General features: G+C 40.6%; 1 protein-coding gene across 7 annotated transcripts in view; it reads left to right on the top strand.

The window, feature by feature from the left end:
* Positions 1-27,367, top strand: part of LOC146362544 (receptor-type tyrosine-protein phosphatase U-like) — a 252,231-nt gene that overhangs the window by 196,323 nt on the left and 28,541 nt on the right. Inside the window, exons 14-21 of one of the 7 annotated variants that reach the window (XM_084919371.1) lie at positions 9,942-10,080; positions 12,407-12,436; positions 12,891-13,048; positions 13,382-13,569; positions 18,015-18,087; positions 19,947-20,023; positions 22,549-22,566; positions 25,674-25,710. In XM_084919371.1, the coding sequence (XP_084775497.1) occupies positions 9,942-10,080; positions 12,407-12,436; positions 12,891-13,048; positions 13,382-13,569; positions 18,015-18,087; positions 19,947-20,023; positions 22,549-22,566; positions 25,674-25,710 (720 nt within the window). Of the gene's footprint in view, positions 1-9,941; positions 10,081-12,406; positions 12,437-12,887; positions 13,049-13,381; positions 13,570-18,014; positions 18,088-19,946; positions 20,024-22,548; positions 22,567-25,673; positions 25,711-27,367 lie in introns of all 7 variants that reach the window. The other 6 variants (XM_084919370.1, XM_084919376.1, XM_084919375.1 and 3 more) reach the window with 6 other exon arrangements.

The raw sequence follows: 27,367 nt of genomic DNA, 5'->3' as shown, positions 1-27,367 counted from the left end.
AATTGCAGCAACACCCCGTACAGTCTGCTGCTGTACTGATCAGCTTCAGGGTTTGGCTTGCTATGCACTCAGGTGCTTTTTTTTTTACCTTGGTTATAATGAGCGGTTATTTGAGTTACTGTTGCTTTCCTATCTGCTCAAAGCGGTATGGCCATTGTCCTTGTCTCCTCCTGGAGTATTGCTGCTCACTGGATACGTTCTCTTTCATGGACCTTTCTCTATAAATCTATATGTGTGGCAAAAAATTCCAGTAGATCAGTAATATCTAGTGTGATTGCTGATCTAGTGGTCTAATAGACAGAGTGGTCCACAACATTCAAGCCACTGTGTCTGGTGTCATGCTGCATACATTCAGATTCACTTAAATCGCTTTTCTTCCCCACCATGATCGTGATCATGTATACATGCCTGAACATGTTGATTTGCTGTCTTATAATTGGCTGATATTTGTGTCAACGAGCAGTTGTACCTATTTGTATTGAAGAATTCAGCAAATCATCTGAAAACCTTTTTTTTCTACTTCAGTGTGTCAGCTTTTGTACAAATTTATATCAAGTTGAAGCCAAACCATGTAAAGGAAATTCTAAATTTACAGTTGTCAGCTTATTAATATTTGCAGATACACTATTTATGTATTTATGTTGCACTTTATTTGCTCACATATGCACAGTTATTTGTGGAATTCATCATTATGACTATAAGCAGTAAAAGTTAAAGCGGAAAATTATATCAGAAGCAGTTTATATAAACATTAGCAGCACCACTGAGGGGACTCAGAGGGTGCCAGTCATCTTTTTATGTCACCATAATTTTGAATAAGTCAAAGTAAATCTCAAGGTAAACGTAACCACTACTACCACTACATCCCTTGTGCTTCAGTGGTGCAGGGTGCATGTCAGGGAGTTTGTCAGTTGTTCTGGATCAGGCTTAGGATATTGGACACGGCCTTAGTGTTGCTTTGGGTGTTGCAGGGAGGAAGCTCTCTTGCCAATCTGCCCGCAGCCCCGAGACAGTGGAGAAAAGGTGAAAGCAAACATGCATCACTGTTCTCACTCAGTACCTCTTGATTCACTGACACTGACATTTTGGCAACCCCCCCTCTCCTTGGGCTTTGATGGCTTTGAAATCCACAGTGCAACAAGGTTCCCTCCCCCCACCCGCCCCTTGTGCCTGAGAGAGGAAGCGACCAGGAGTGTTTGCTTGACAGGCAGACACTGATAGAAGCCTTTCAGTTCAAACAATCAGGGGATGGGAGAGATACAGCAGGTGAAATTAACTTTTTCCAGCCTTCTTCCCTGCTGAATTATGCTTCAAGTTAGTAATGCTCTAGAGAACGGTGGCAGTTAAATTGCATTATCTTCCCTGTGAACTCTTTCATATGAGAAGTGACATTAAGACATCAAAGAATTCTGCCATACTATTGTCTGCCAGCTTACCACTTAAGCAGAAGAGGTGGGTTGGAGGCATATTTTGTACTGTATTTGTGCATATATGACTGTGGTAGAGAACCTGCTGATATTACTAAACTTCTCTTGGAGATGGGACAGAGGTCCCTATAAGACCATTTCTGCAGGTTCTTATGTCACCAAGACACCAATTATAGGGTGTGTGTGTGTTTTTTTTTTACCTCCTGGTGTTTTGGTGCTTTTCTCTTCTTCTTCTTTTTTGTCCCCAGAAATATGCCATTGGCCAACTGTGCAGAACAATAACATTTTCGTTAAACATCAAGTTGTCTCAAGAAGACACCTTATTCTGTGACAAGAGGAGGTGTTTATTCACCTCAGCTCAGCCACAAGAAAGGCATGAATCTTACATTTAGAATGGAATCACATCACACCATAAATTCTTAAATAACTTTTTTTCTTATTTACCGCAGGTATCGAGAGACGCAGATCTTTTTTTAAAAACAACTTCTTCTTCTTTTTATCTGGCAGCTTCAAGTAATATGTGACCAGGAAAGTGTGTATTTTGTCACATGAGGGTCTCTGATCTGCTCCCTTTTTAAGCTGCTGCTGATGTTGTTTTGCTGTTAATGCAGAGTCGACACTTCCTACATCTCCTGATGAAATCTGCTTTAGCATTCAGTCTAATAACATTTGTCATTCTTCTGCTCTGGCTTCTTATTGGCTAACTTATTCCAATTTGTTCTATGCTGAATTTCCCTCCAGTCTGTATTAAGGCAATGCAGTGTGTTGACACTATGCATAAGTGCTTTTCGTTCCCTCTCTGAGTTTATCTCCTGGAGATAAAAGTTCTTACTAACTGGTTGCGGTTCATTTTGCAATTATGTTTTTTCCCACTATTCAGAAGGTTGGTACTGTTGTACTGTTGTGATGTTTTCTAGTTACCGCCTCCAAGGGTTATGTTTTAGGTAGTGTCAGACAGTGTCATTCTGTCTGTCTTCAGAAAGTTTTAGTTGAATTCTGATAAAAATTTGTAGTGGCTGTAGAGTGGAGTCATGGTAACATGCTATAGTTTGTCACATTTGACCTCTAAACTCAATTTCCTATTTCACATCCTTCCTTTCAAATTGATCCCAAAATACGTTATATCTTAAAGAAAGTATTGTCATGACACAGAGAATGATGTGCCTCGTTAGCTGCCCAGTATGTTAACGGAAGTGAGCTGCCTTGGCACAGGTTTGCACTCTGAGTGCTACTTCTTAAATTTGTTTCTGCACTTTTTGTTACATTTTTGTTTCATAACTTATTTCAGACAAATAATGTAAGTTACAAAAGAAGAATTTCCTTGACTGTATCTTAACATTGACTGAAAACAGAGCAAAGCACAAGAGTTTGGATAGTTCAGCGAAGGAGTATAGCAACGAATTTTATGAAAGAGTCTTTGCAAAAAGTGGAGACTGTGACATTAGCTGTTGTACTGAATTTACCTGCACGCTATAGTCCATTGCAGTCTTTTTCCAGTTTGTTGGATTTACATTATGTGCATACTAAATCCTAGCCAAATGCGTCCTTCCTGATAAATAGTAAACCGACACAAGGAAATTATAAATGATGGCGAGACGTGCCATTTACTGCACCCATGGTTTTCTGTTGATGACCACTGCCATGAATTCAACCATGCTAGCCATTTTCTAAATATGCCTCTAAAGACAGAATGACTCACCCAGTGTGATTTGCGTGATTATGGCAAGTCTGTCAGGCTGCTGTATTCTCTGCCAGGAGCTATAGTCACCATCAATCCACAGCTTATCAAGCCAAACTCAGCATCCTGCCTCACTGCAAACACCCCCACCGCACTCCACACACGCATACACAGAAGTCTTTTCGGTAGAAGGCACTAACTTCAATTTGAAACATCTTTGCTTTGTTGAGCCTTTATCCTGCTCTGCCAAGCACGCTGAGACAGGCCCAGGACCCCGTGATGATTACATTTCTCTGTATTTTCTCTCATTCCCAACTCTATTTGTTTTCTCATCAGCAAGAGGTGGCTTGTTAATAATGAGCTTGCTGTCACGAGTGCAATAATACTTCTTCAATTCATTGATAGTTAATAACAATATTTCACCTTTTGATAAAACACCACAGGGAGCTCTGCTGATTCACAGAGAGAGAAGAATTCCACTCTGTTGTCTAGCTCAGATGGCAGCACAGACAGACATGTGAATGTGACATATGGGTTGGAAGGAAATAGCAGCCTGATTGAGAGCTTGCATCAGCTCAGTGAGATAACCGACCCCGCATCCTTTCTCCCAAGCCAAGTATGTTTAGCTTGTCTTTGTAGAGAAGCTGAGTATTCACGACACTGATGTCAGCGCATGAGAATGCTGTTCAAGCCTTTCCAAATATCTTCTAGTAAGGGCTTTATTTTTGGGCAGCCTCTAGCGATTAAGTACAACAAGTCATTTGAATGGTGAGACACTGGCTTGCTTGTTTACGACCGTGCATGTTAGCCCGAGACAGTCTTGCATAACTTTGAACTTCCCTCAATACTCAGCTTTGCTTATATCAGCCTTTCGAATAGTTTCTTTAATCTTTCTAGCATGGCCATAATGTTTGAATACATAACTGAACATATTATATGAATTAGTTCATATTGGGCCATCTTTGAAGCATTTAATGCAGATTCTTTGAAGCTGTTCTCAGCAGGCTGCTCAACCCAAATTAATCTGAAATGCATACAATTAGGATAGGATGCTAAGGTAAATCTTGCTTTGCATTTCCCTCTAGCAACCCTCCATAATTAGATGATTGTTTTTAATGTGAAACACTACCCCAGTCATTAATCTAGATTCAATAAAGAGTGACGACTTTGTTTACTCAAATGTACTCTTTCACCTATAGAAGACGTACTGTTGAATTTTAAATCAAACAATGGCACAAAAAATGTGTCAACTCAAGTGAATTGCAGGGGCGGGAATATTATCCGTATGTGATGTTTTTCAGAAACTGTCGAGTGAGAAAGATCCTAAGGAATCCATCTCTCTGGTTACCTGTCATTTGAATTTTCTGAGCGTCATATTTGATAGCATGACATTTTCAAGAACAACTCCATCACCCTAACTAATACACAGTAGGGCTGCCACAAACGATTATTTTGATAGTCGACTAGTCACCGATTATTTTTGCGATTGGTCGACTAATCAGATCGTGCATCCATTGGACGTAAAACGTACAGCTTATTGCACCAGCAGCATCTGCTCTTATATAACTATCATTAGCTTACAGCTTTAAGTGTTTAAGGTACGTGCTAACTAAAAATAAAGACAAGATGAGAGTTTATTACATTTTAATGAAATCTGCAGACTGTTTCGGTTAAGTTTAATAAACTCCTTGCTATCTAAAATATAACAGGACACCGGAGTATATTCTCGAGCATCTCACACTTCTGATAATCAGCTGTCTGCTTGACGTTTATTCAGCTGTGTAAAAACGATAACTTTAATCTCAGCCAAACCGATTTACTCAGGAACAAATAAAATGCTAAAAAAAAAGCCAAACAATAACATTTTTAAGTTATCTAAGTGACTTATTTATGTTTAACCTGAGTAGCGAAAGACGGCGGTGGGTTTGAAAACGATTTGCCGGGAGTCCGGTGTTCTCACGGGCTCTAGTGAGCCTAGCCCCCGGCTAGCTATCGAGCTGGTGGGTAACAGACGTCTCTGAAAACGTCGGAGCGCTTCTGAAAATATGTGGTGTCTTGATAAACTAAGATATTTGAGGTTTACACAGCAACATTCTCGCCTGAAAATATGTTAAATGTTTATTTTGTGACCCAGAAAGACTAATAAGAGTAATATTAAAACTAACTAGCTGCTGCCATTGTTGGAAACTGAGCAGGGCCGCGCTATGAATTCTGGGACACAGTTTCTTCTTCTTCGGGGTTTAACGGCAGCTGGCATCCTTGTACATGCAGTGCTGCCATCTTCTGTTTCAGTCCGTTATTACACTCTTAAATCCTACTACTTATTCCTGCGTCTTTTGTGATCTTACAAAGCTCCAAATGACGCATCGACTATTAAATCAGTCGTCGACGATTTTGATAGTCGACGTAATCGTGACTAGTCGACTAATCGTGGCAGCCCTAATACACAGAAAAGAGAAAGCTTTTATAAAGATATGGAGCAAAAAGATCAACAGCAACATTAAGTGCACGATCGCTTCTTATGTCAGCACACCAGGATGCAGATGAGTTATATTTACCAGGAGGTGCAGCGCATGCACTCAAAAGTTATTACCTGTTTTGTCACAACGTCAAAACAGGGAAATACAAATAAATGGACCTCTGCAGTATGTGCTCCTTTTCCACCTCTGAAGCATTAATGTTATCTTGTAAAATGTTATCTTTTCAAAATCCAAGAAAAAAATTAAAAAGTTAAAAATCTAATATTTCCATCTCATGAACAGAAATCTGCTACTCCGCGACTTTAGCTATACAACGTCATGTACCACACACCTTCATTTCCCATCCCTCCCTCACTCTGTGTTGTCATAACCCCTCCACCACCCCAACATCTACCTGTAGGCTCTGCGAGATACTTTACTTATCACTTCCAGATTTGTAGCAAATTTGAGCTCAGAGCCAGAACAGTCCACTCCATCCTTCTGCTGTTATAAATCAGTCATTTCAAGCTTGAGTTGTATGAGTAAATTATGTTTTCTTGGTCATTGCGGTGAGTCAACATTTACGTTCTGTTTGTGATAATAATCCTGTGGTGTGCCAAAAATCAATACAAGATTCATCATCATCATCATCATCAACTTTATTTATAAAGCACTTTAAAACAACCACAGCTGACACAAAGTGCTGTACATTGGAACTATAAAATAAAATTACATGAGATATAAATAAAAAACAAATAAAAGAAGAGTGAAATCATTAATTAAATAACTACTTCAATTAAAAGAGAAAACTAAGTCTCACTGAGGTTAAAAGCCAAGGAATAAAAGTGGGTTTTAAGACGTGATTTAAAAGTGAACAGTGAAGGGGCCTCTCTAACGTGCATGGGCAAATTATTCCATAATTTTGGAGCCACAATAGAGAAGGCCCTGTCCCCTCTGAGCTTCCTCCTGGATCTCGGTACCTCCAGGAGCAGCTGGTCAGCTGACCTGAGAGACCGACAGGGTATGTGGGGATGAAGAAGCTCAGAGAGGTAAGGCGGAGCAAGACTGTGAAGGCATTTAAAAACAAACATAAGAATTTTAAAATTAACTCTAAAAGACACAGGCAGCCAGTGCAGGGAGGCTAGCACGGGGGTTATATGCTCTCTTTTTCGAGTTCCTGTTAGGAGTCGTGCAGCTGCATTTTGAACCAGCTGCAGACGTGAGAGCAATGACTGACTGACCCCCACATAAAGTGAGTTACAGTAGTCCAGGCGGGAAGAAATAAAAGCATGGATCACTGTTTCAAGGTGCTGCCTCGAAAGAAAAGATTTTACTCTTGCCAGTCGCCTTAAATGATAAAAACTGGACTTCACCACTGCTCTGATTTGGTTGTCCAATTTAAAATCACTGTCCAACTTAAAACCAAGGTCAGTAACAACAGATTTAAAATAGACTTCCAGGGATCCTAAAACAACAGAGGAGGACTCACAGGGACCACTGGGTCCAAACACCAACACTTCTGTTTTCTTTTCATTAAAATTTAAAAAGTTTAGAGCCAACCAAGCTTTAATGTCATCTAGACATGTCAAGAGAGGTTTTATGGAGATGCCATCCTTGTGTTTTAGTGGCAAATAAATTTGGCAGTCATCGGCATAACAATGAAATGAGATCCCATGCCTTCTAAGGATAGAACCCAGAGGCAGTAGATACAGTGAAAAGAGCAGTGGCCCTAAAATTGAGCCCTGTGGGACGCCGCATGACAGAGGAGCAGAAGACGATTCGTAACCGAGAAGGCTGACAGAGAAAGTTCTATCTGACAAATAAGACCTAAACCAATTAAGTGCAGTGCCACCAATACCCACTACATCATGTAATCGAGAAATTAGAATATTGTGGTCTACGGTGTCAAAGGCAGCAGTTAGGTCAAGCAAGACAAGAACAACATGGTTACCAGAATCACATGCCAGAAGGATGTCATTAAAAACCCTTAATAATGCAGATTCTGTGCTGTGAAGGGTTTTAAAACCTGATTGAAAAACCTCAAAGATTCCATTTTCATCTAGAAAATCTTTCAGTTGACTAAAAACAATTTTCTCTAAAACCTTGGAGACTAAAGGCAGCTTGGAAATAGGCCTATAGTTCGCTAAAACTGTGTGATCAAGGCCAGGTTTCTTAAGCAGTGGCTGTACTACTGCATGCTTGAAATTTGCAGGAACCATACCAGAAGACAGACTGCTGTTAATAATGTCAAGGACATACTGTTGTATACTAGAAAAAATTTCTTTAAAGAATTGTGGAGGGACAGGATCCCGTGGGGAACCTGTGGGGTTAATATGGCGAACCACATCCTCTAAAGTGGAGAGCGTCACAAGCTCAAACTGAGTGAAAACAGCAGCGCAAGGGACAGAGACAGAGGGGTCAGAGTCAGGAGCTGTGATAAGAGCCCTGGTGGTGACAACCTTTTCAATAAAAAAGTTCAGAAAATCATTGCAGATCTCAGGAGAAACTTCCAAACAGACATTCAATGGAGTATTAAGAACAGTGTCAATGGTCCTAAACAACACACGTGGGTTATGACAGTTGGAAGAAATAATATTTGCAAAATATTCCCTTTTTGCCTCTTTAACAGTGTTCTGGTAGCGATGCCAGCAGTCTTTTAGAATTTGAAATGATACATGCAGTTTATCCTTTTTCCATCTCCGTTCTGCTCGACGACATTCCCTCTTAACAGCACGACTGCTCTCATTAAACCAAGGCTCAGGTTTAGCCTTAGGCTGCCTGATTTTTAAAGGAGCCACAGAGTCCATGATTTTTTGACAGCAAGAATAAAACCAGGAATTTAGCTGTTCTGTATCAGAGGAAACAAAGTCAGAAGGGCCGCCCAGCTGATTAAAAGCAGCAGAAAACTGCGCAGCAGTGGCGGGGTTAATAACCCGACAGCACCGAGTAGCAGCGCCAGATTTAACTGCGGTATATGTCAAACCAACGTTGAATAACACAGGCATATGATCTGAGAGTGCACAGTCACAAATCTCCAAGTCAGTGACAGGCAGACCATATGACAGAACAAGGTCCAGTGTGTGTCCGTGCTCATGTGTAGGGCCACGTACGGACTGTACCAGGCTAAAAGAGTCAATAAGGCTTAAAAAGTCCTTTACCAGTGGCTTATCAGGACAACATACATGTATATTAAAATCTCCAACAATAAGAACACTATCATAGTTGGGCATAATCCCAGCTAAAAAAATCAGAAAAGTCGTTTATAAAGTTCTTATTGTATTTCGGGGGGGCGATAGATGACAGCGCAGAAAATCGGATTTGTACGACTCACCTCAAACGAGGTAAGTTCAAAGCTGGAGAACGAAGGCTGTAGAAAACACTGCTTACATTTAAAATCCTTTTTGTAAACAGTCACTGTGCCTCCACCTCTGCCTGACGTCCGTGGCGAGTTAAAATAGCAACAATCCACAGGTAAAAGTTCAGATAGAACACTGGACTCACCAACACTCAGCCACGTCTCAGTCACACACAGAAAATCCAGATCACGGGAACTGAAGAAGTCCCGAAGAATAAAAGTTTTGTTTAAAAGTGATCTGGCGTTCACCAGGCCAATCCTAGCGGGAGCTGGAGTTGGCGCTCGGGGTTCAGGAGGTCCAGAAACCCGCCGCAGCGATCTCAGGTTCCGATGATGTTGACAGCGGAGGTTTAGCCTGGGAGGGCATGGGCAGCGAGGCTGAGGAGCATCATCATCAAAGCCGACAACAGGCACCAAAGAGGCATCAACAGGATCCAGAAAACGCCGAGACGCAAACAGCCTTGGCATGAATCCATGCACTGGTCGGAAAACAGCAGAATAATTCTTTAGGTAAACCTTTAGCTTCACCAGGCGACCGCTTCGTTTACCCCGGCGACGATGACGCTTTCGCCGGGAAGGTAGCGTGGGAACCCGGTACAGGTAACCCGGGGTTTCCGATGCAAATGGGGGCAGGGGTTGCTGCCCACCAGCTCCAAAGGACACAATATTTTGGACCACAGGTTTGAGGTCCAATAGTGTCTGGCGATCATACCTCAGCAGAGACTTTGTTTCATGGATGACACAAATTAGAAATAACATAAACAGGAACAAACTTGGCAGTGACAGACGAGCAGCCACACACACCGGCGCCATCTTGCCACAGCAGCCATCAGATTGAGAAAGTCAATTGTGTTTACAGTTTTGTTTGTTTATGGTAATGATCCAAAATCGCTCATTTATTGACACTGAATCACTAACTGTTGCGCCTAGAGTTTGCATTTAGAAATGAATAATCATTGATAGTGGAGGCTGTCTTTGTAACTTTCTCGCTTCCTCACCTGTCCATCATGACTAATTTGCAGCTGCTTGTAAGGATTCGAAGAGGGCTCTGGAGGTATCCCAGCATGCTGAGGACATGGGTCTGATCCTGGGAGCCTGCGCCGGCGGCCTCGTGGTCCTCATTCTACTGCTGGGGGCCATCGTCATTATCGTCAAGAAGGGGTGAGTGGCTGCGAAAATGTTTGTCTGCTGGCCAGCCGACATGAGATGGGTTAGAGCTTTTCACGGTTAAACGTTTATGGTTTGAAGTCTTATTGTTCCTGCATAGGCCATCCAGAGGAGTAAATTTATCTGTATCCCACTTGGCAGCTAGGGTCTATTGAGGAAAGCATTTGGCAGTGAGAGTGAATTACAACCAGAGTTAGTGGAATGGTAGAGCATTAATCCTAAACTCTCCCATTGCTGCCTCAGCCGAGCTTTTGTGTTTCTCATCTCATCTTTTAATTTCAAGGTCTGCGTGTTGGCTGAACACATTCAAATGCAGCCTGTTCGCACTGGAATCGCTGGCTGCTTTCCACCTGCAAATTACCTCTGTCGTCGATCGCACCTGCAGTGTATTCTTCCTTTGCTCGCTGGGCAATAGTGGAACACTCATCTGAGTGTGAAATATTTCATCAAGGGGCATGTTATTCCATTGCCCACTCAATTACATGAGGCAAGCAGCTGTGAGGTGCCAGTGGATGGGCTAGTAATTGGTTAGGAAGGTTGTTTTTTTGCTTTTTTTTGTTGAGGCAGTGGGTAGGGGTGGGCTCCTCAGCCCTGAGGAATTTTCTTTGCTGTGAATAGAGGGAGAATGAATGGGGATGTCTGGAGGAAGGCGGTGACTGATAAGATTCACTGGGCCAATCTAGACACCACAATAGAAACTAGACAGCCACACGGGTGCAATGGGAGCAGACCTGTTTATATTTAGGCACACGATATTATCTCTCTGCATGTACAAAGAGAGACTGTATACATTAATGTTTTCAGTTATCATTCGTAATATCAGAGATCCCTGCATAGTGGCATATTCAGGAGGGTGCTGGTTAAATGCAGACAGGAGTCAAAAATAAAGGATGTGCTTGCTGCATGCCAAATTTCAGCTTTAAACCAACTTTAAACTTTGTGATATTAATGGGAACACTTGCGAAGTGAAGGTGGAGGAGTCAACAGCTTATTATGTTTCATCAGGCTCACTCAAAGCTAATGAACCTAAGAGCAAAATAAACAAGTGTTAAAAAAATAAATCCATCATTTAAGGATGAAATCAACTTAAATATTAAGCTAAAATATATGAAAAATGGAAAAGTCTTGATAGATTTAGATGCCACAGTCAGGTAGATTAGATTAGATTACATGTTTTTTGAGCATACAATTTAAAATACACACTACCGCTTTTTTATTAATTGCTTTTTATATCTCATAGATTAAGTCAGTTGTTTTTGGATAGTTGTGATTCTTCTTATTGTAACTTCATTAAAAATGAGTCAAATTTTATATTTTGTTTTTCGCAACACTACTTAATTGTTAGATCAGTTTCACATGAACTAAAACAAGTCAATCAAATCAACAATCTAACACACAAAGCAAAACTGAACATGATGGACACCAGACAGGAGACTATCAAAGTAAAACAGGAAGTACAGGGAGCACACACACTGAGACGCAGACTGACGGAACCCAGAGAACAGAGGGAGGACAGAGAGAGTGAGGGACAAAAGGGACAAATGCCGAGAAAGGGTCAGAAAAACCAGACACACCCACACAGACATGATTGGACGATCATGAAGACCTAGCTGGGGGAATGCTGAGGGAAGGACACGGAGACATGAATGGAACCAAATAACAACCAAGACATCCTGAACTAGAAACACTGAATAAAGTCAAGGGTGTAAGCAAACTAAACTAGGAAATATAAAATACACAGAGAACATAACGAATAAATAAAACTCCAAAAACACAAAGTAAACCCAAAGCACTGGGTCAACAACCTAACCCTAACACAGTCTGCTTATAAACACAACACAGACCCACAAAGGAAATCCTGTGATTAACAAAGCAGTGATGGAATACAGATTTTTTTTTAAAGCTAGCTTTGTTGATTTTTAAAATGTGATATGATTAATCTTTCCTGCAGAAAAAAAAACCCTCTTAGTTCCCTAAAATGTTCCCAAACGGCAAACATAAGGCACCTTCAATGTATTTAATAAGATTAATCCAAATGAAAGATGCACACACACCTCTATATGATCAGTTTTATTTATGATGCTTTTGTTCTTAGACCTCCATTAGTTGAAATTTTTAAAAATCTTTTGTTGGTCCCAATGTGAGTTGTGTTATGAGGTGAGCCTGTCTTCTGCCTCACGATGGCCAGCCAGGAACATTCCAACACACTGAGCATCTTCATTTATCTTTCTGATGTCCATCTTGATAAACCATAGTCACCTCTCTTTTTTTTCTCCTCACTCTCTGTCTCTCTCCTTTCCTCCTCCTTCATGCTAATCAGAAGGGACTTCTATTCTTACCCTTACTACCCGTAAGTTACTCCTTTCTCCATCTTCCACCCTGATGCCATTTTCCCCTTGCTTTGTAGACCCAGGATTACTAGAGTGGAAATAAGCATTGCTATCTCCACCACATTCTCAAATCGACCCCCCACCCCACCACCAAACACACACACACACACACACACACATGCACAAACAAGCACACATATACACACACACCACTTCAGCAGAACCTTACTGCAACCCATGACACGCTCTTGCTATCACCAGATCTCACTTTTCCCCTCGTCCAGTTTCAATCTTGTGGCCCTTATATTTCCCTTTCACTCCAATTTCTCATCTCCTCACCCACCCTCCTTTCCTTTATTCCTTATCTCTTTGCCTGTCTTTCTCTCACTTCTCACCTTCTCTGCCATCCTCTGTCTGTATTTGCTCCCTGCCTTTCTCTATCCTCCCACCTCTCTTCCTGCCTCTCTACAGTAGGAAGAAGGTGGCCATAAACAAGGCAGCCATGTCCTACAGGCAGGAGAAGAGTCGGAAGCTGAGCTCTCTGGATTGCAGCATGACAGAGCAGAGCACTCTCCAGCAAGATGAGAGGATGGCCCACTCCTTCATGGATGCCCACGGCTGCAATGCTCGAAGTAAGGCAGCAAGGACCACATGAGTACTTTTGAGAAAGTGTCTAGAGAGAATGCAGCTTCCTGCTTTCTGACCTTCAGCCATGTTTGCAAACATATATCCAATCTGTCCTGTCAAAACGTAAGATGCTTTGGACAGAGAAATCTCCTGAAAGGCTCTTGTCTGTTTGAATATTCTGCAGCACCAGTCAGCACTCACATCTCTGCAGAAATGCTGACTTTTTCCTTTAAGCTGCCCCCTAGACTTTTTTACATTAATAAAAAAGAACAGAGCATGTGCCGCAGAATCCTCAGTGTCAGCTGGATGCCTTGAACTGTATCTGTTTGCGTTCCCAGATGAGCAGCGTAGCTCTGTCAATGAGTCTAGCAGTTTACTGGGAGGCTCACCCCAACGTCACTGTCGGAGGAAAAGCTCGCCATATCACACGGGTCAGCTCCATCCTGCTGTAAGGGTGGCTGACCTCCTCCAGCACATCAACCAGATGAAGACAGCTGAGGGATATGGTTTCAAACAAGAGTATGAGGTAAGGCATGTATGAAAAACACACAATTTCATTTGTGCTTTTTTTCCATTAGGTTTAGCTAAAAATTTAGTTTTTTGTTATGTTGCAATTTTAATTGTCTATCTGTAAATGTATGTAGTTATTTAAATTGTTAATCCACTTTGTTAGCTTAATGGTATCCACATAGTCCAATGTGTCTCAATCCCTGTTTTGAGTATGTACACCCACACTAACAAATATGACTACACAATATAAGCCATGAGTATGTCAGTTTTCCAGTATTTAACAGTCAAAGGTATATAGTGTGCAACACTGTATACTTCTCTCTCTAAGCATACAGTGTTATGCAAAGGTTTGAAACTACCCCTCATTTATTCATATTTTCCTTCCAAAAGCCAGACCTTCTTATAAAATTTTAAAGTGGTCTTGTGGTTCTCCCGGGTTTCTCAAGGTCTTTCAAAGTTTTTCTTTGGACTTTGGCTTTTTTATATTCAGTCCTGTTAGATTGGCACATTACACAAGAACTTGACTGAAAATCAGTGGCAACAATTCGATGATGAATCCAAAAGTGACATTTTGAGATAAAATTGTTGTCAGTATATATGGAAATGTCAGGAATAAGGTGCAACAGTGAGTGTCAACAACCCTCTGTAAAACATGGTGGCGACGCAGTCATGTTTTTTGGCTGCATTTGAGCCGAGGTGTTGGGGACCTTGTCAAAATCAATGGAATTAAAATTGCCAAAAAATACTGTCAGATTTTGATCTACCATGGTAATACCATCTGGAAAGCATTTGATTGGCTTCATCTTTCAGTATGATATTCATCCCAATGGAGTAAAAGTCACTGGATAAAAAAACAAAGATTGGAACTCTATCAGTTATGGATTGGCCTTATAGAACCCATACCTCTGCACTATTGAAGCTTATCTTGACAAACAATGACACAAAAGGAAGTAAAAAATCAAAAAGCAATGTAAGAATGAGGGGTAGAACAAGACTTTTTTACAGTATTGTAACTAGAGGGGAAGTCCTACCACCTATAAGACTTTAGTATTATGTTTGGTCAAGGACTTAACAAGTTCACAAAATGGGCCTATTAGCAAGACATGTAAAATGTTGTAGTTCACTTTTGAAGTAAGTAAAATGTTAATCATTTTTCACAGGTATTTTAAGAGTTTATCTTATATTCTAGGAAATTAGCTATCAAATTCAATGGTTTATTCAGACGTTAGAAATTACTTATGTAGTTTTAATTATTTATTCTACTAGCTAGAAATTTCTACTGCTAGCTAGCCCAATCATCAGTTTGCTCTCATGCATCTAATTATTACTTTACATCTAATTATTACTCAATTTATCTATTAAATCAGTTCCAAACTACTCAGTTCTGTATTCAAGTTTGTGTTTTTTTGTTTGTTTTAATTAGTTGAGCTATTTTTGCCAGATGCTCTCTAGCTACCGTTTGCTGTAACCTGTCGCTAGTCCTGGTGCTAGCTGCCAAGCCATATGTACCTTTGGTCTTGGCTATTTTTGTTTGGTTTTTTCTTTTTTGATTTGACAAAGTTACAGTCTTTCAAAGTGTTGAATCATATTATGCTTCCGTATTTGTTTTATTGGTTTGCTGTCATCTCCTAGTATACAAAGCCAGTTCCATGACAAATTGATTTTGTTAGCTTGAAGTTGAAGAACCTGTACAGAGCAAAAGTCACTGGTCAACACACCTCTTTAAAGAACATTACACCTAAGGGCCTCATACCTGTGAAATTTCATTTATTTCTTTGTAGCTGAGAAAAATAAGTGAATCATTTGTCAGATACCATCACGTCAAAATTCCCGATATGTTACAGTGTACAGACCCATCTGTATAATATTCCAGACCAGTGCTGTCTGTTTTGAAGCATTTTAAATGGGGTCTTGAATATTCATGAGCATGAGCATTAAAATATGTTTTTGACTTCATTTGCATTACAGAGTTAATGCATATATATACTGAACATTCTTCTTATAAGAGCACTAATTGCTATTTCCAAAGTTACGCCACTTAGAGTTCTGGTTAATATAATATAAAATTCTCAACATCATCCAGTTGTGATAGGAATTTTTTTTCTCTGCACCTACAGCTGCAGGAAGCCAGATGCACTTTTTCAATTCATTAAGCTATCACCTGAGGGGCCAACAAATCCCCCCCCCCCCCCTCCTCCAAAATCAATATATGGGTTGCTTTTTCACTCCTCAGTCTGGCTCCTCATCGCCTGGAGAAATAAACAAGATGAAGGGGATCAGCCTGCACTCTGCTGTCAGACTTCATAACCCTTATTTCCCACAGGGTCACACTGCTGCTGCCATTGATCAGACATGTTGCAAGGCATTGTGGGGGGGTTATGAATGAGTCAGGCCCTGGGGTAGGTGGGGTACAGTATGTGTTGTGAAAGTCAACATCTGGAGCAAGAGTCAGTGAATACACTAGAGGATAGAACCTGTGCCCCTTCACCAGGATGTGGCTACTTAAAAGTGATGTTGTGTCATTTTGTTATCTCTTGGAAGACTAGTGAACCTGAGAGAGCTGTATATATTAAATGAAGGCCCGCAAACCTCAGCGACCTCTGCTCACAATGTGAGAGACTGATAAAGTCATACAAAAACAGTTACTTCAAGTTCTGCTGCTAAAGGTGGCACTACAAGCTATTGCATCTTTGGGTGAACTTAGTTGTTTAGACTGCAGAAAGTCCTGTGAAAACTTTCACGGCTGTAGTTCCATTTCAAGGAAATTCAAAGTGTCAGAATTACAGGTAAATAAATAAATAGAATAACTCCATAGGTGGAACAAAGAGTGTGTGTCCTATGTACAGATAAGTAAAAAAAAAAAAAAAAAAACTAAAGATACAGTGGGAATAATTCTGTTTGACAGGTCATTGTTTTATCCCCCATCTAATATTTAAAAACTATTTATGATTAATCTAAAATGACACAATCATACTTAGTTGTTCAATCTTAAACAACAAGTATGGATTAATCTTGTGTACTTGTGTGTCATATGGTACGCTCGGTGCTAAAGGCTGTTTGCAGAGGCCTGGGTTTGAGTTCATCATGTACATCAAGTCATCCACCCACTCTCTCCCTTCACTTTCCTGTCATCATATATACCCAAATAAATGTACATTAAATATTGCCAAAAGTTTTGACAGGAACTTCTAACTACTGGAGATAAAGTAAACTCATATGAGAATCAGAAGATGAAAGAAATACTGCAGCAGGATGTCTCACTCGTCTTTCACTGTTGGAGGTTTATTGGTTTTTAACGTGGAAACCCAAAATGTTTCCATTTTGAAGGAATTTTTCAGTTTATTTCCAGAACTCATATAGTCAGGGGCAACTACTTTGAAGGAAGAATGGCTCCCATTTCCCACGTAGTTGCCATACAGTGCCATGAGATTATGGGATAGGTTTAATCCCAAGTCTGTCCTTTGATGTCTTTTTGCAGTTTTTCAAAATATATATTTTATTGAAAATTACATGGAAGATTTGAGTCATTTGCGCTTGTTGCGCTGGCAGAGTCAGTGAAAACTGATATAATGGCATTCCAACACTCCTATTATTTCCAAGCATTATTTTTTTTTTCTTTAGTCCAGAATCCTTAATGTCCCAAACAAATACTTTCAGAAATGAATAAATCTCCACGAAGGTCAACAGAATGTTGTTTCCAAAATCTACAAGGAGTTTTGGACAAATACAGGTTTGTTAAGCAGGATTAAATCAGGCATTACCAGCGCTGATGTCAGTGACTGACATTATCTTTCCTTCTCCTGCTCGCCTCGGATGTCAGGTGGTACCAATTCAACATCCGTTGCCCGGGAGAGATTGGTCTGCTGTAGACGAGAGGCAGCGTGCCTCAGTATGAGAGCCTGGATGTGCCCACCGATACAGCAGAGAGATCAGGCTGGTTTTTAAAATGCAAAAGAATACGACACCACTCATGTCAGGCCCATGCTTTATTTATTTATTTTCATCTTGCTCGCTTATAGTATTGATTCAGATTCAATGACTCATCTCACTGCACCAACAGATTTAGTCGATGGGTGTCATAAACAGCTGTCACAAGTTTGGCAGTTTAACACCGAGGTATTATATAGCAACCGCTTCTGCAAGCAGCGAGTCCCACACTGTGTTCAGAATGAGAATGACTGCAGAGGGCCACCTTCTCCTTTCCAAGGCCACAGCCATCTCTCAGCGCCGTCTGCATGTCGTCTCTCAGCCTCAGTCGCTCCCCGCTATGTTGTGGCAGATGTCTCTTGATGACTTGGCAAGATGCTATAACACTGAAGCTACTAAGACGACCTTAGGGTAACACTTTGGAGTGCATTAGCAAAGTTGTTCCCATTCTGAGTGTCAAGAAGCACAAAAGACGCATCGTCCCTGCCTGTTGTTTCTGTTTCTGAAAACTTTTTGGTTCACTTTAATCTGCAGAGTTTTTTCGACGGCTGGGATGTCACAAAAAAGAAGGACAAGACCAAAGGGAGGCACGATAGCCTGCTAAGCCGTGAGTATTTGTGTACTGAGCCATGTGTTGAGTTGTGTTTGTGCCGTGGCTTGGGTGTGTTCCACTTTTTTTCCTTACTGTAAGTTACAGCATACCTTACCATTTCTTTTTATATGCACACTGTAAAGTAAATCACCATTTTACAATGCCACTGCCTGTATCCTGTGAGTCAGCCAGAGGTGCCCAGTAATTGCTTTTACTCCCAATGGAATGGCTGTTGATTCTTGTTAAATATGTGATTAAGGTATGGTTAATTAAAATTGATTGTTTAACCGTGTGTTTAATGATGTTTTTGAAATGTTTGCCTCTATAGGAGGATTACTAAATGCCTTACTTATTGTATTTTTCAGAGCCCTTATACAAAAGTGTCAGAAATTACTTTTGTGTCATAAAGCTTCTTAATGGAGGAAACTGCAATCTGCAGGAGTCACGACTGCTTTTGCTTTTCCTCCTAATCCTTCTCTGTTATTTTTCAATCGTTTTCAGAATCCGCCTGATCCAGGTAAACCATTGCTTTAGTGGTAGAGTTTAGTTCTATTAAACCAATAGTTTAGGTAAAGGAGGCATACTGGATATTGTTCATTCCTCCTTGTGAAAGAAAGAGTACACAGCGACTCACTGTGAGCACAGCAGCAGCATCTCTATCTCACTATGGCAGATGAGTCAAAATATATTACCAGGCAATGCAAATGTAATCATGGGGAATGGGAAAGTAGTCCAGAAAAATATATGCAGAGCATTTGATCATCAATCGGTCCTAAAACATTAATTACCACTGTTGTTGTTGAATCAGTTATTAATCTTTAACTGTTTAATATTTGTCCAAATGTCTGTGCCCTACATGGCCAGAGTCCTGCGTATATATAGTTGAGCTACTGAGAGCTTATAATTGTAGGCGGCCTCTCCAGCTTCTCTTCGACTCAGGCTCGGTTGGCTGTTGACTGCTGACGCCCTATATCTATAGTTTGGCTTCTCTTAATCTTTCACGCATTATTTGTTGGTCTTTTGTTCTTCTAATATGTGTGTACGGGTGTGTATGCAGGAATGAATTAGGCCATGTGTTTGGATGTATGAATATGCTCGCTTAACTGTAACTGTGTGTTTTAAAAATGCTATAGAAATAAAGTTATTAATACCTTTATTATTAGCTAACCGATACCCAACACCAGTGGCTTGTTTGACCCAGCAAAGGCAAATCTGAACCCTGACAGTTTATTAATTGTATAAATCATTGTTCAAAAAGGATGAATGTACTATGAATAACAAGCAAGGAATGCTCAAATATAGAACATGATGACGTCAGCTTGCTATGGTGTTACTGTGACATCATAGGGGATCATACTGAAAAAAAGTTTGTTCTACAGCTCTCTCCGTGCCCTTTGATATGGTATATTACCGGATATAGTTTCTTGACATTTTTTTTTTGAAGGTCAGCTTTGACCTTGAGTGCTAACAATGAAGGTCAAGGTCAAATGCTTACCCAGCCTACAGACTCATGCCTCCCAAGGCCTGGTATATTGCTGTGAAGTTTGAAGGTGATCCATAAAACAATGTGGGTAATATAAAGTTTTTACTGATTTTCACATTTGGTGTGATCTCGACCTTTGACTTGAATTTGGTTTCTACCATCACACAAACTTTGGAAATGACAAAAACTCTGGATGTTAGGCTGCTAGCAAACATGCAAACAGACAGTCAAACGAACCAATAAACACACTCCCTTCCTTCAGGTGGAGAATCAGTACTCCAGTATTTTGGAAATGGACAGACTGAGATAATAATCAAACACTAAAATACTTATATATATACTGGATGCAAATACCTCTACATACTGATAAGTGATGTTTTATGCATTGTAGATGACCGTCATCGAGTCAAGCTCCACTCCCTCCTTGCAGATCCCAGCTCCGATTATGTCAATGCCAACTACATAGACGTAAGTTACCTTTACTTTTATTTTTCCTATTTTTCCACCTCACACTCCCACATCTCTGGCCTTGCTGATCATACAGCTCTGCCTTAAGAGCTCATATTAGTTGTCTTTTATTGTTTTTGTTAACCTGGCGCTTGACCAGCAGTCACCTCCTCATGCTGTCAGCTAAATCCGAACTATCATTTAATGACTACATCCACAGCGTACCATAATATCTATGTGTGTTAGTACATGTAGGCTTTGAAATGAGATTTTATCGCTATATCTCTAAAGTTCCAGCAAGAGCCTATAAGCTCTGAGCAGCAGGCCTTGCCCCAGTGCTTTTGTAAGGCAATATTGAGCATTGAAATTGGACCCAATATAACTCAGTTAATCCTTTCATATACTTTCAGATATTGTGATCTCACCTACAGTTCAGCTCGAGTGAGTGTCTCAGGGAGCCTCTCCAGTCCCAGCAGCAGTTTGCTCTCCCTTGAGATGCAATCTCTGCAGCTTTGCATTAGATGGAGCAACAGTGTCTGAAGGACTTTTCCTTCAGTGCAGGTCAGGCTGTGAGCTCTGCCGCTCACTCATAAATAGAAGGGTCACTTCAAGGGGAATCTGAAAAAGCTCTCCACAGTCTTCCCTTTATGTAGTCTGCTGAAGTATTAATCTCAGGTTTAATATGAGCCCGTATAATAGGCTGATTGCTCTGTCGCACCCTTTGTTTTAGCAATTGTTTTGTGAACAAAAGAAAACGTAAGAGGCAGATTTGTGGTTGTGGTCGCCTGACTCAGCATACGCGAGTCCCATCGGGTAGAACTGTGTGTGGCCACTTCATCCCCTTTAGTGCTCCATGATGGCTCCATTAGAATGAGTGCTCCAAGGACCTTTGTGCCATTAACTGTGCAGGCTACAGCACCACTTGCATGTCATGCCAAGACCCTTGGCTCAAAATACTGCAGTGAAATGATTCCAAATGATTCATGGAGGAGGCCAAGGCTGGAATAATGGTACATTGCTTTTTTTAAAGGTTAAACTGAAAAGTTTAGTAGTCTTCTCACTCATTCACGTGCACATTTGCATGTCTTTCATTTTGCAGGGGTAGCAAGACATGACATTCTTTTGTAAAATCTTTAGATGAACCTTGTTTTTGCCATCTAGGCTGACAGATGTAACTCCAAAAGATGCAATTAAATTTCAGCGGACTCTGATATTCTGTTAGGCACTCGGGAAGTGATGCCACTTACAGTTGGTCGCTTTCGATTAAATGGAAGTTTGAGAATGACTGAGCAAACCAATCAAAAAGCTCGAGATAAAATTCTGGTTTAGCAAAAAGCTCAATATACCATATTTATCATTGTCTCGCTTGTCATTGTGTGTCACCTGGGGAAGGCAATCTGACCAAGATTATTTTGCATGGTACTCAAAGCACCATTAAAGAACAATTCCGGTTTCATCAGCTTAGTTTATTCAACTTTCAGCTGCATCATTTAGAATGTAATTTAGTTTTTGGCTTTCTCAATTTGCAATAACGCTGCAAATAGTAACAGAGTACATGCAGTGTTTAGCAAATGTATTGAAACCACCATCCAATGTACGGTTTATGGAACAGCTGCCCAAAATTAATAATATTGGTAATTACTATTATTTAATATTTCTGCAATGGTTAATCCACCAGTATGCACAAGCCCTTTAATCAAAATGATATTTTTAACCTGTAAAGATTATTTTGGCCAAATGCTTAGTTTTATTATAAACTGTAACTTTCAGACTAGTTTTGTTGCTCAAACTTTTTTTGCAGTGTCTCTGTGTTCCCAGATCTCAGCTTAGTTCACCATAAAATTAACACAGAAACTGTATTTTCTGCCTAAAAAAAACTGGTATCTTTGTTACGTTAGACTGTCAAAAAGTCAACACAATTTTATTAATTTAAGGCAAAACTGTGGTTATGGCATATATACCACTCCACCCTCTTCATTTGTTTTCTCACACAAATTTTAAATAAGAATTTATCCAGAGTGGACATAACTTCTATGGAATCTCTGAATTCACTGCAATTTTATGAACAATTCATAGCATGTATTGAGTAACATTTTGTAGTTCCTAAGGCACCATGTTCCCTCCTTCTCTGCAGAACTTATTAAAGTGTCATTGATGTTATTAAGAGCTTGGATAACGCTGGATTTTTACTGCTCTCAGATGATGACCTGCTGCTGCACTCTTTTATCTTTTTTGCCCGTTTTTAACAATCTAAGTAAAGACGTATGATTGAACTACCCATTCTCTTCCTGCAAGACAAATGACTAAAAGACTGCGGTTGCTATATAACAAGAGTTGGCCTTTATCGCAAAAACATGGAAATTAAAGATTTCTGGACATTATTGTCTCCACAGGTTTCCAGTGCAAACTGCTTTCTAACCATTTCATAACCCTTTTCTTCTGGTCTTTAATCACATTAACTAGCTCTTATTTCCTCCCCTACTTTCCTTCTATATCTCTCTCTGTTCCCCACCCTCCCTTGTTTTCAACCTTTTGGCATCTCTTAGATTCGGATAAACAGGGAAGTAAGTATCTTGCTTCTCTTCTGCTTTCCATCTTCTTCTTTTCATGCTGCCCCCTCTGGCTCTCCCTGCCAGCCCTCCACGGCTTTTCTTCTTCTTTTCTGGCAGATCCTCCTTTGCTTTTCCTCTCTGAGCTGCTGAGCCTTTCCACTTTTAGCCCTCACTGTTCCTCTGAGTTTTAACTTTTTTCTCCCAAACTGACCGTAGCAGTCTCATCCATAGTCAAATGCTCACCTGGAGTTTTTGCTTAACATCAGTCTCAATTTTTTTGTATAAAATGGCTGATAGAATATTACAGAGGAGAAAAGACGAGGTCAAAGCTCATGTTTATACACACACAGTATGACAGGAGGCATTGTAAATATATACAGTGACTGTGAAAAGTAAAGAAAACCCTGCTTTTCCAGTGGTGTGAGAGCCCATATTTATCAGGCATCTCAGAGTAAGATAGTAGGTGCAAGATCACACTAGAAAACAAAAAAACCCAATTATCTTCACAAAATAGATGTCATCGTCGGTTTGACTAAAAGCTAACCTGGTAGTAAGCCACGAAAGCACACCAAAATAACAACCTTTCTAACTGCCTGTCATAGATATGCACATGTTGATGAAACAGCTGAGCTTGATGCATCTCTGCAGTCGCAGCCTCGCGGGCTGTCTGGCTCTGGGCTCTGACCCGTTTCTATATAAAATCTCAGACTTTTGTTAATTTACGATATCTGACTGCTGCGACCTTGTTTCATATCACAGCAGGTCATCTTTGGGTTAATTAATCACACACAGGCTTGTGTCAGGAGAAGAAAAAAGATGAATATTGTAATTAAAGATGTGAAAATGTTGTTTGACAGTTGTGTGTGTTGTGTCAAGTAGTCTTAAATCATCCATATTAGCTAAATGTCAAATCTATTTCATGGCAATAAGCAAACAGTTTACTTCCTGAACTATACCTGAAGTATAGCTACAAAAGCATCTGAAGCTGCACACCTTCAGAAATCAAAACGCTAAATGACACGTCTGTCAAATCAAACGCTGACAGAACAATGAGTTTGCTTAAGTGGTGACGAGAACTTATCTGAATTACATTTTGCAGGCAGTTTTTACCTGAAAGCAGCAGAGAACTGCCTTTTTAAAGTATTTATTTAGAGAATTTATTGCAGTGGAGAAGATACTTCAGTGGAGTCAGGACAGATAGAACAGATGGACAACATTATAGTTTGATCCAATTTTAGACTCCTCACCCCGAAATTCAGTCATATATCATCAATGTTATGATAGTCTGCAGTTAATAAGGGTCCAAATTCTGTCCAAATTTTCAACCATGTATGAAAGCTCTGCATGAATTGATGGGCAGATGCAGTTTTGCTGTTCGAAGTACTACTGAGAGCAGGACACACATGCAACAGTAGGAGATGACTTCCAACAAAGCGATTCACATTTTGCTGCTGCCTACATGATTCGAGAAAAAAGAAATACATTTTCTAGGAAAGGCTTTCTATTTGCCAATACCAGCATGAGGAAAATTATGTTAACGGGAGTGTACATATTAGGAGCTGTTTCTTTTTTTAAGATAATAATAAGATTGGTGCAAACATCTTGTAGCAGCTTTTGAGTGGGATGTACTGTAATTGCTCCATTTACACAAAGAACTCCACAGGATGTTTCTTTCTGGTTTTCTTTCAAACAGGAATAATTTGTGCCCCCTAGAATCTAAAATACAATAGCAAAGTATTGAATATAATATGAGTAAGATTTGCTAAAATATATACTTAGCCTTTTTTTATGCTTAAGTAGCTCATCGTACACCCGCTGTTATTTTGTTTCTCATGCAACTGCTTTACAAATGCAGGCCGTGGTTCTCGGCTGAATTGCTTATTCTCACTGTTTTACAAGGAGGACACAAAAATCTCTCTGACATCCTTGACTGCTATCAGCGAGGATGATTAAAGTTCCTACGGGATTCTGATATGCAGTTCTGAGATGCATGATGAATATGAGTTCATTTCACGAAGGCCTGGTTTTCCTTGTCACAGGTTGTAGTTGGAACGAGCCAAATTTGTCAAAGCAAAACAAACTGAGAATCGTTTTTTCGTCTTATTGTGATGGAATTGATACGCGTTCCACGTCTGCATGTCTTTACTTTTTCTTTTCAATCCATTGTGAATTCACATCGCTTCGTGTTTTTCTGCTTGCCTGCTGTTGGAAACTGTGGTTGCCAAGGTGACAGACAGGAAACCGGTCAGCTCAGGGGAAACTCGGCAACAGAGGCTCATGGGAATGGGTTCGCTGCAGTCTTTCGTAGCGATGACCATCCATCTCGGCATTGCTCTCCGGCATGACAGTTATGGAATGTAATTTGTGTTCCTGCTTGCTCAGTAGTGCATACATGTATATGAGCTCGAGGGGCTACAGGGACTGCGCACTGTGTGTGTCTGTACAGTATTTTTACAAATGTTTACTGAATACAGCGGCTGCAATCACTTTACCTGTGATTCACGAGAGAGCGCACTAATCTTAATTCTGGGGATCTATCATGCTCGACTACTTTGCATTCAGCACACAGGTCTTTGCCTGGTGGAGGGCCAGAACGCCACTAATAGCCTTCCAGGCCGTGCACACTGTATCATAACTGCACTAATGCCAAGCAGAGCAGAAAGGAGACAGCCAGATCAGTCAGTGTCACTCAGGTAGAATTACTCCCAGAGCTGAAGATCGCTCACTTGTCAATCTACCTTTGATCAGCAGCCCAGGCTGCATGCAAAGCAGCACACACTAGGCTGCCTTTGAAATGCAGCTCCCTTGCTCTGGAATGAATGACCTGGCTCGGAGACAGGCAGAGAAAAACTTGAATTAATGCCATTTCTTCCTGCATTATAATTCAAGTGAGATTCTTCACCCAGAGCTAGGGCCCAAAAACAGTCCAAAGAATCTTTGGCTGGTCAAACACACACACATACAGATTAGTTCTCAGAAAGATCTTCAGTCAAAGGTGGAGCAGACCGCGTCCCACCAAGGCCCGAGCTGGTCCCAGAGTTCACGTTATCATGTATCCCTGTAATTATTAACCCTCTGTCTGATTTCTTTTTTTCTTATCTCCACTCTTTGTCCCACAGGGCTACCAGCGATCAAACCACTTCATTGCCACTCAAGGTGAGTGTACGGCACAAAACCCAGCAGCAGTGTGTCACCGCTGGTATTTCAGATTGTTTGCAGCGCACTTTGCACAACAGCAGCCCAGCTGACAATATGAAAATGAGTTAGCTGAATTAATAATGTGTAAACAACAAGGAGCCCGTGTTGCATCACGTTCACATCTGGATTTCCACCACAAACAAGCCTTTTCCTCCATCTGTGAGAAATGCTCTCAGAGCAGCCGACTGTACCCGTCAGTCAGCCGACACTGTAAACTGCTGAGTGTCGCTGTGTCTGAAGTTCTGCTTCCGTCTCTCTCCTCCCTGCCATCTGCATGTGTGGCACAACATCTCTCTGATGTAGTTTTGATACACTATATAGGCTGCATTTCCCAAGCGGCACACTCAGGCACACCCTCACTCAGAGCGAGACAGAATGAAAGAGAGACATGCACTGAGCGAGAGAGAGAGCAAGACATTTTCTCTGTTCTCTGCCGACTCTGATCCTGTTTATTCACTGAATGTGTTTTTCACTCTGTAATCCCCCTCTGATTTCTTCCCATCTTTCACTTTGCTCTCAGTTCTGCCGCTTCTCAAAAGTAACCTCTGAAAATTTCTCTCCTTCTCTTTCTTTAACGTTTTGCTCTTCATGCACACACGGGCGCAGGCGGGAGGTGGAAGGGGTGCCAGTGTGACTTTCAAGTAGAAGTAAAAATTTACTTTGGGTTAAGATGTGGTTGAAAATCAGTTCACAAAATGAGAATGAGAATGAATTGAAGAATGAGACAGAGGAGTTCCTTTATTTTGGAAATGAATGCTCCGTGCTCATTTCCTGTGTGTCGTTTCACCCACTCTCCCTCCGTTCAAGTCTGCTCTACTGTCCTGTTGTAAAATCAAAGCTAAATGCCCCAAAATAAATCTTTTAAAACAACTATGAGTTTATTAAAACAGCTGGGCAGACCAATAAGCACCTTTACTTTAACACTTTCACTTTACAGATGCAAATATGCAGAGTTTTTCACTGCAATTCCCCTCACAGGGGCATCATGTCACAACAAAATCCCAGAAATTGCCAAATATAATCATAGCCAGTTCATTGGGCTTTCCTTTTTTAAACCAAGTCAAATGTACGGCATCTCCAAAGTCGCACATTTACCACTCCCTGTGCTGAATATGGGACAGTTCACATTTCACTGAATGTTGACCAGAAAATGAGATTTGTCATGACTGCTGAAAAATGTGGAGCTACATGTTTTATTGTTCTTAGAAAGAACTTTTTGTTCCAATGTAGAATTTTTGAAGACACTATAGAATAATATTAATAATCCTGATAAATGTACCCTAAAATTGGGCACTCCTATAGTGTTATAAATGTCTATAAGGCAGTAAATACACAGCTGTTTTTACGTAGCATTTTGGGAGCGATTTTGGACTCGGAAATATTTTCTTCTCTGAGTTTTCTGTTCAGTAGAAGGATGGTTCTGTCAGGACTGTTACAATCCTGACATGTTAGCAAAAGGACATTTTCCACCAACTCCTGTTGATCCAGAGAATAGAGAGTAGTGATGTAATGAGGCAACTGTTGTTGTGATTTGGGACTGTATAAATAAAACAAAATTGAAATTGAATTAAATGTACTTTGGTACAGGATATTATCAAAACTCTGTCCCGCATAG

This window comes from Perissodus microlepis, chromosome 22, assembly GCF_051167445.1.
Source record: "Perissodus microlepis isolate ML-2025 ecotype Zambia chromosome 22, ASM5116744v1, whole genome shotgun sequence".
In the NCBI taxonomy this organism is placed as follows: domain Eukaryota; kingdom Metazoa; phylum Chordata; class Actinopteri; order Cichliformes; family Cichlidae; genus Perissodus; species Perissodus microlepis.
The sequence above is the reverse complement of the archived record's forward strand: the minus strand, read 5'-3'. Positions and strand labels throughout refer to the sequence as shown.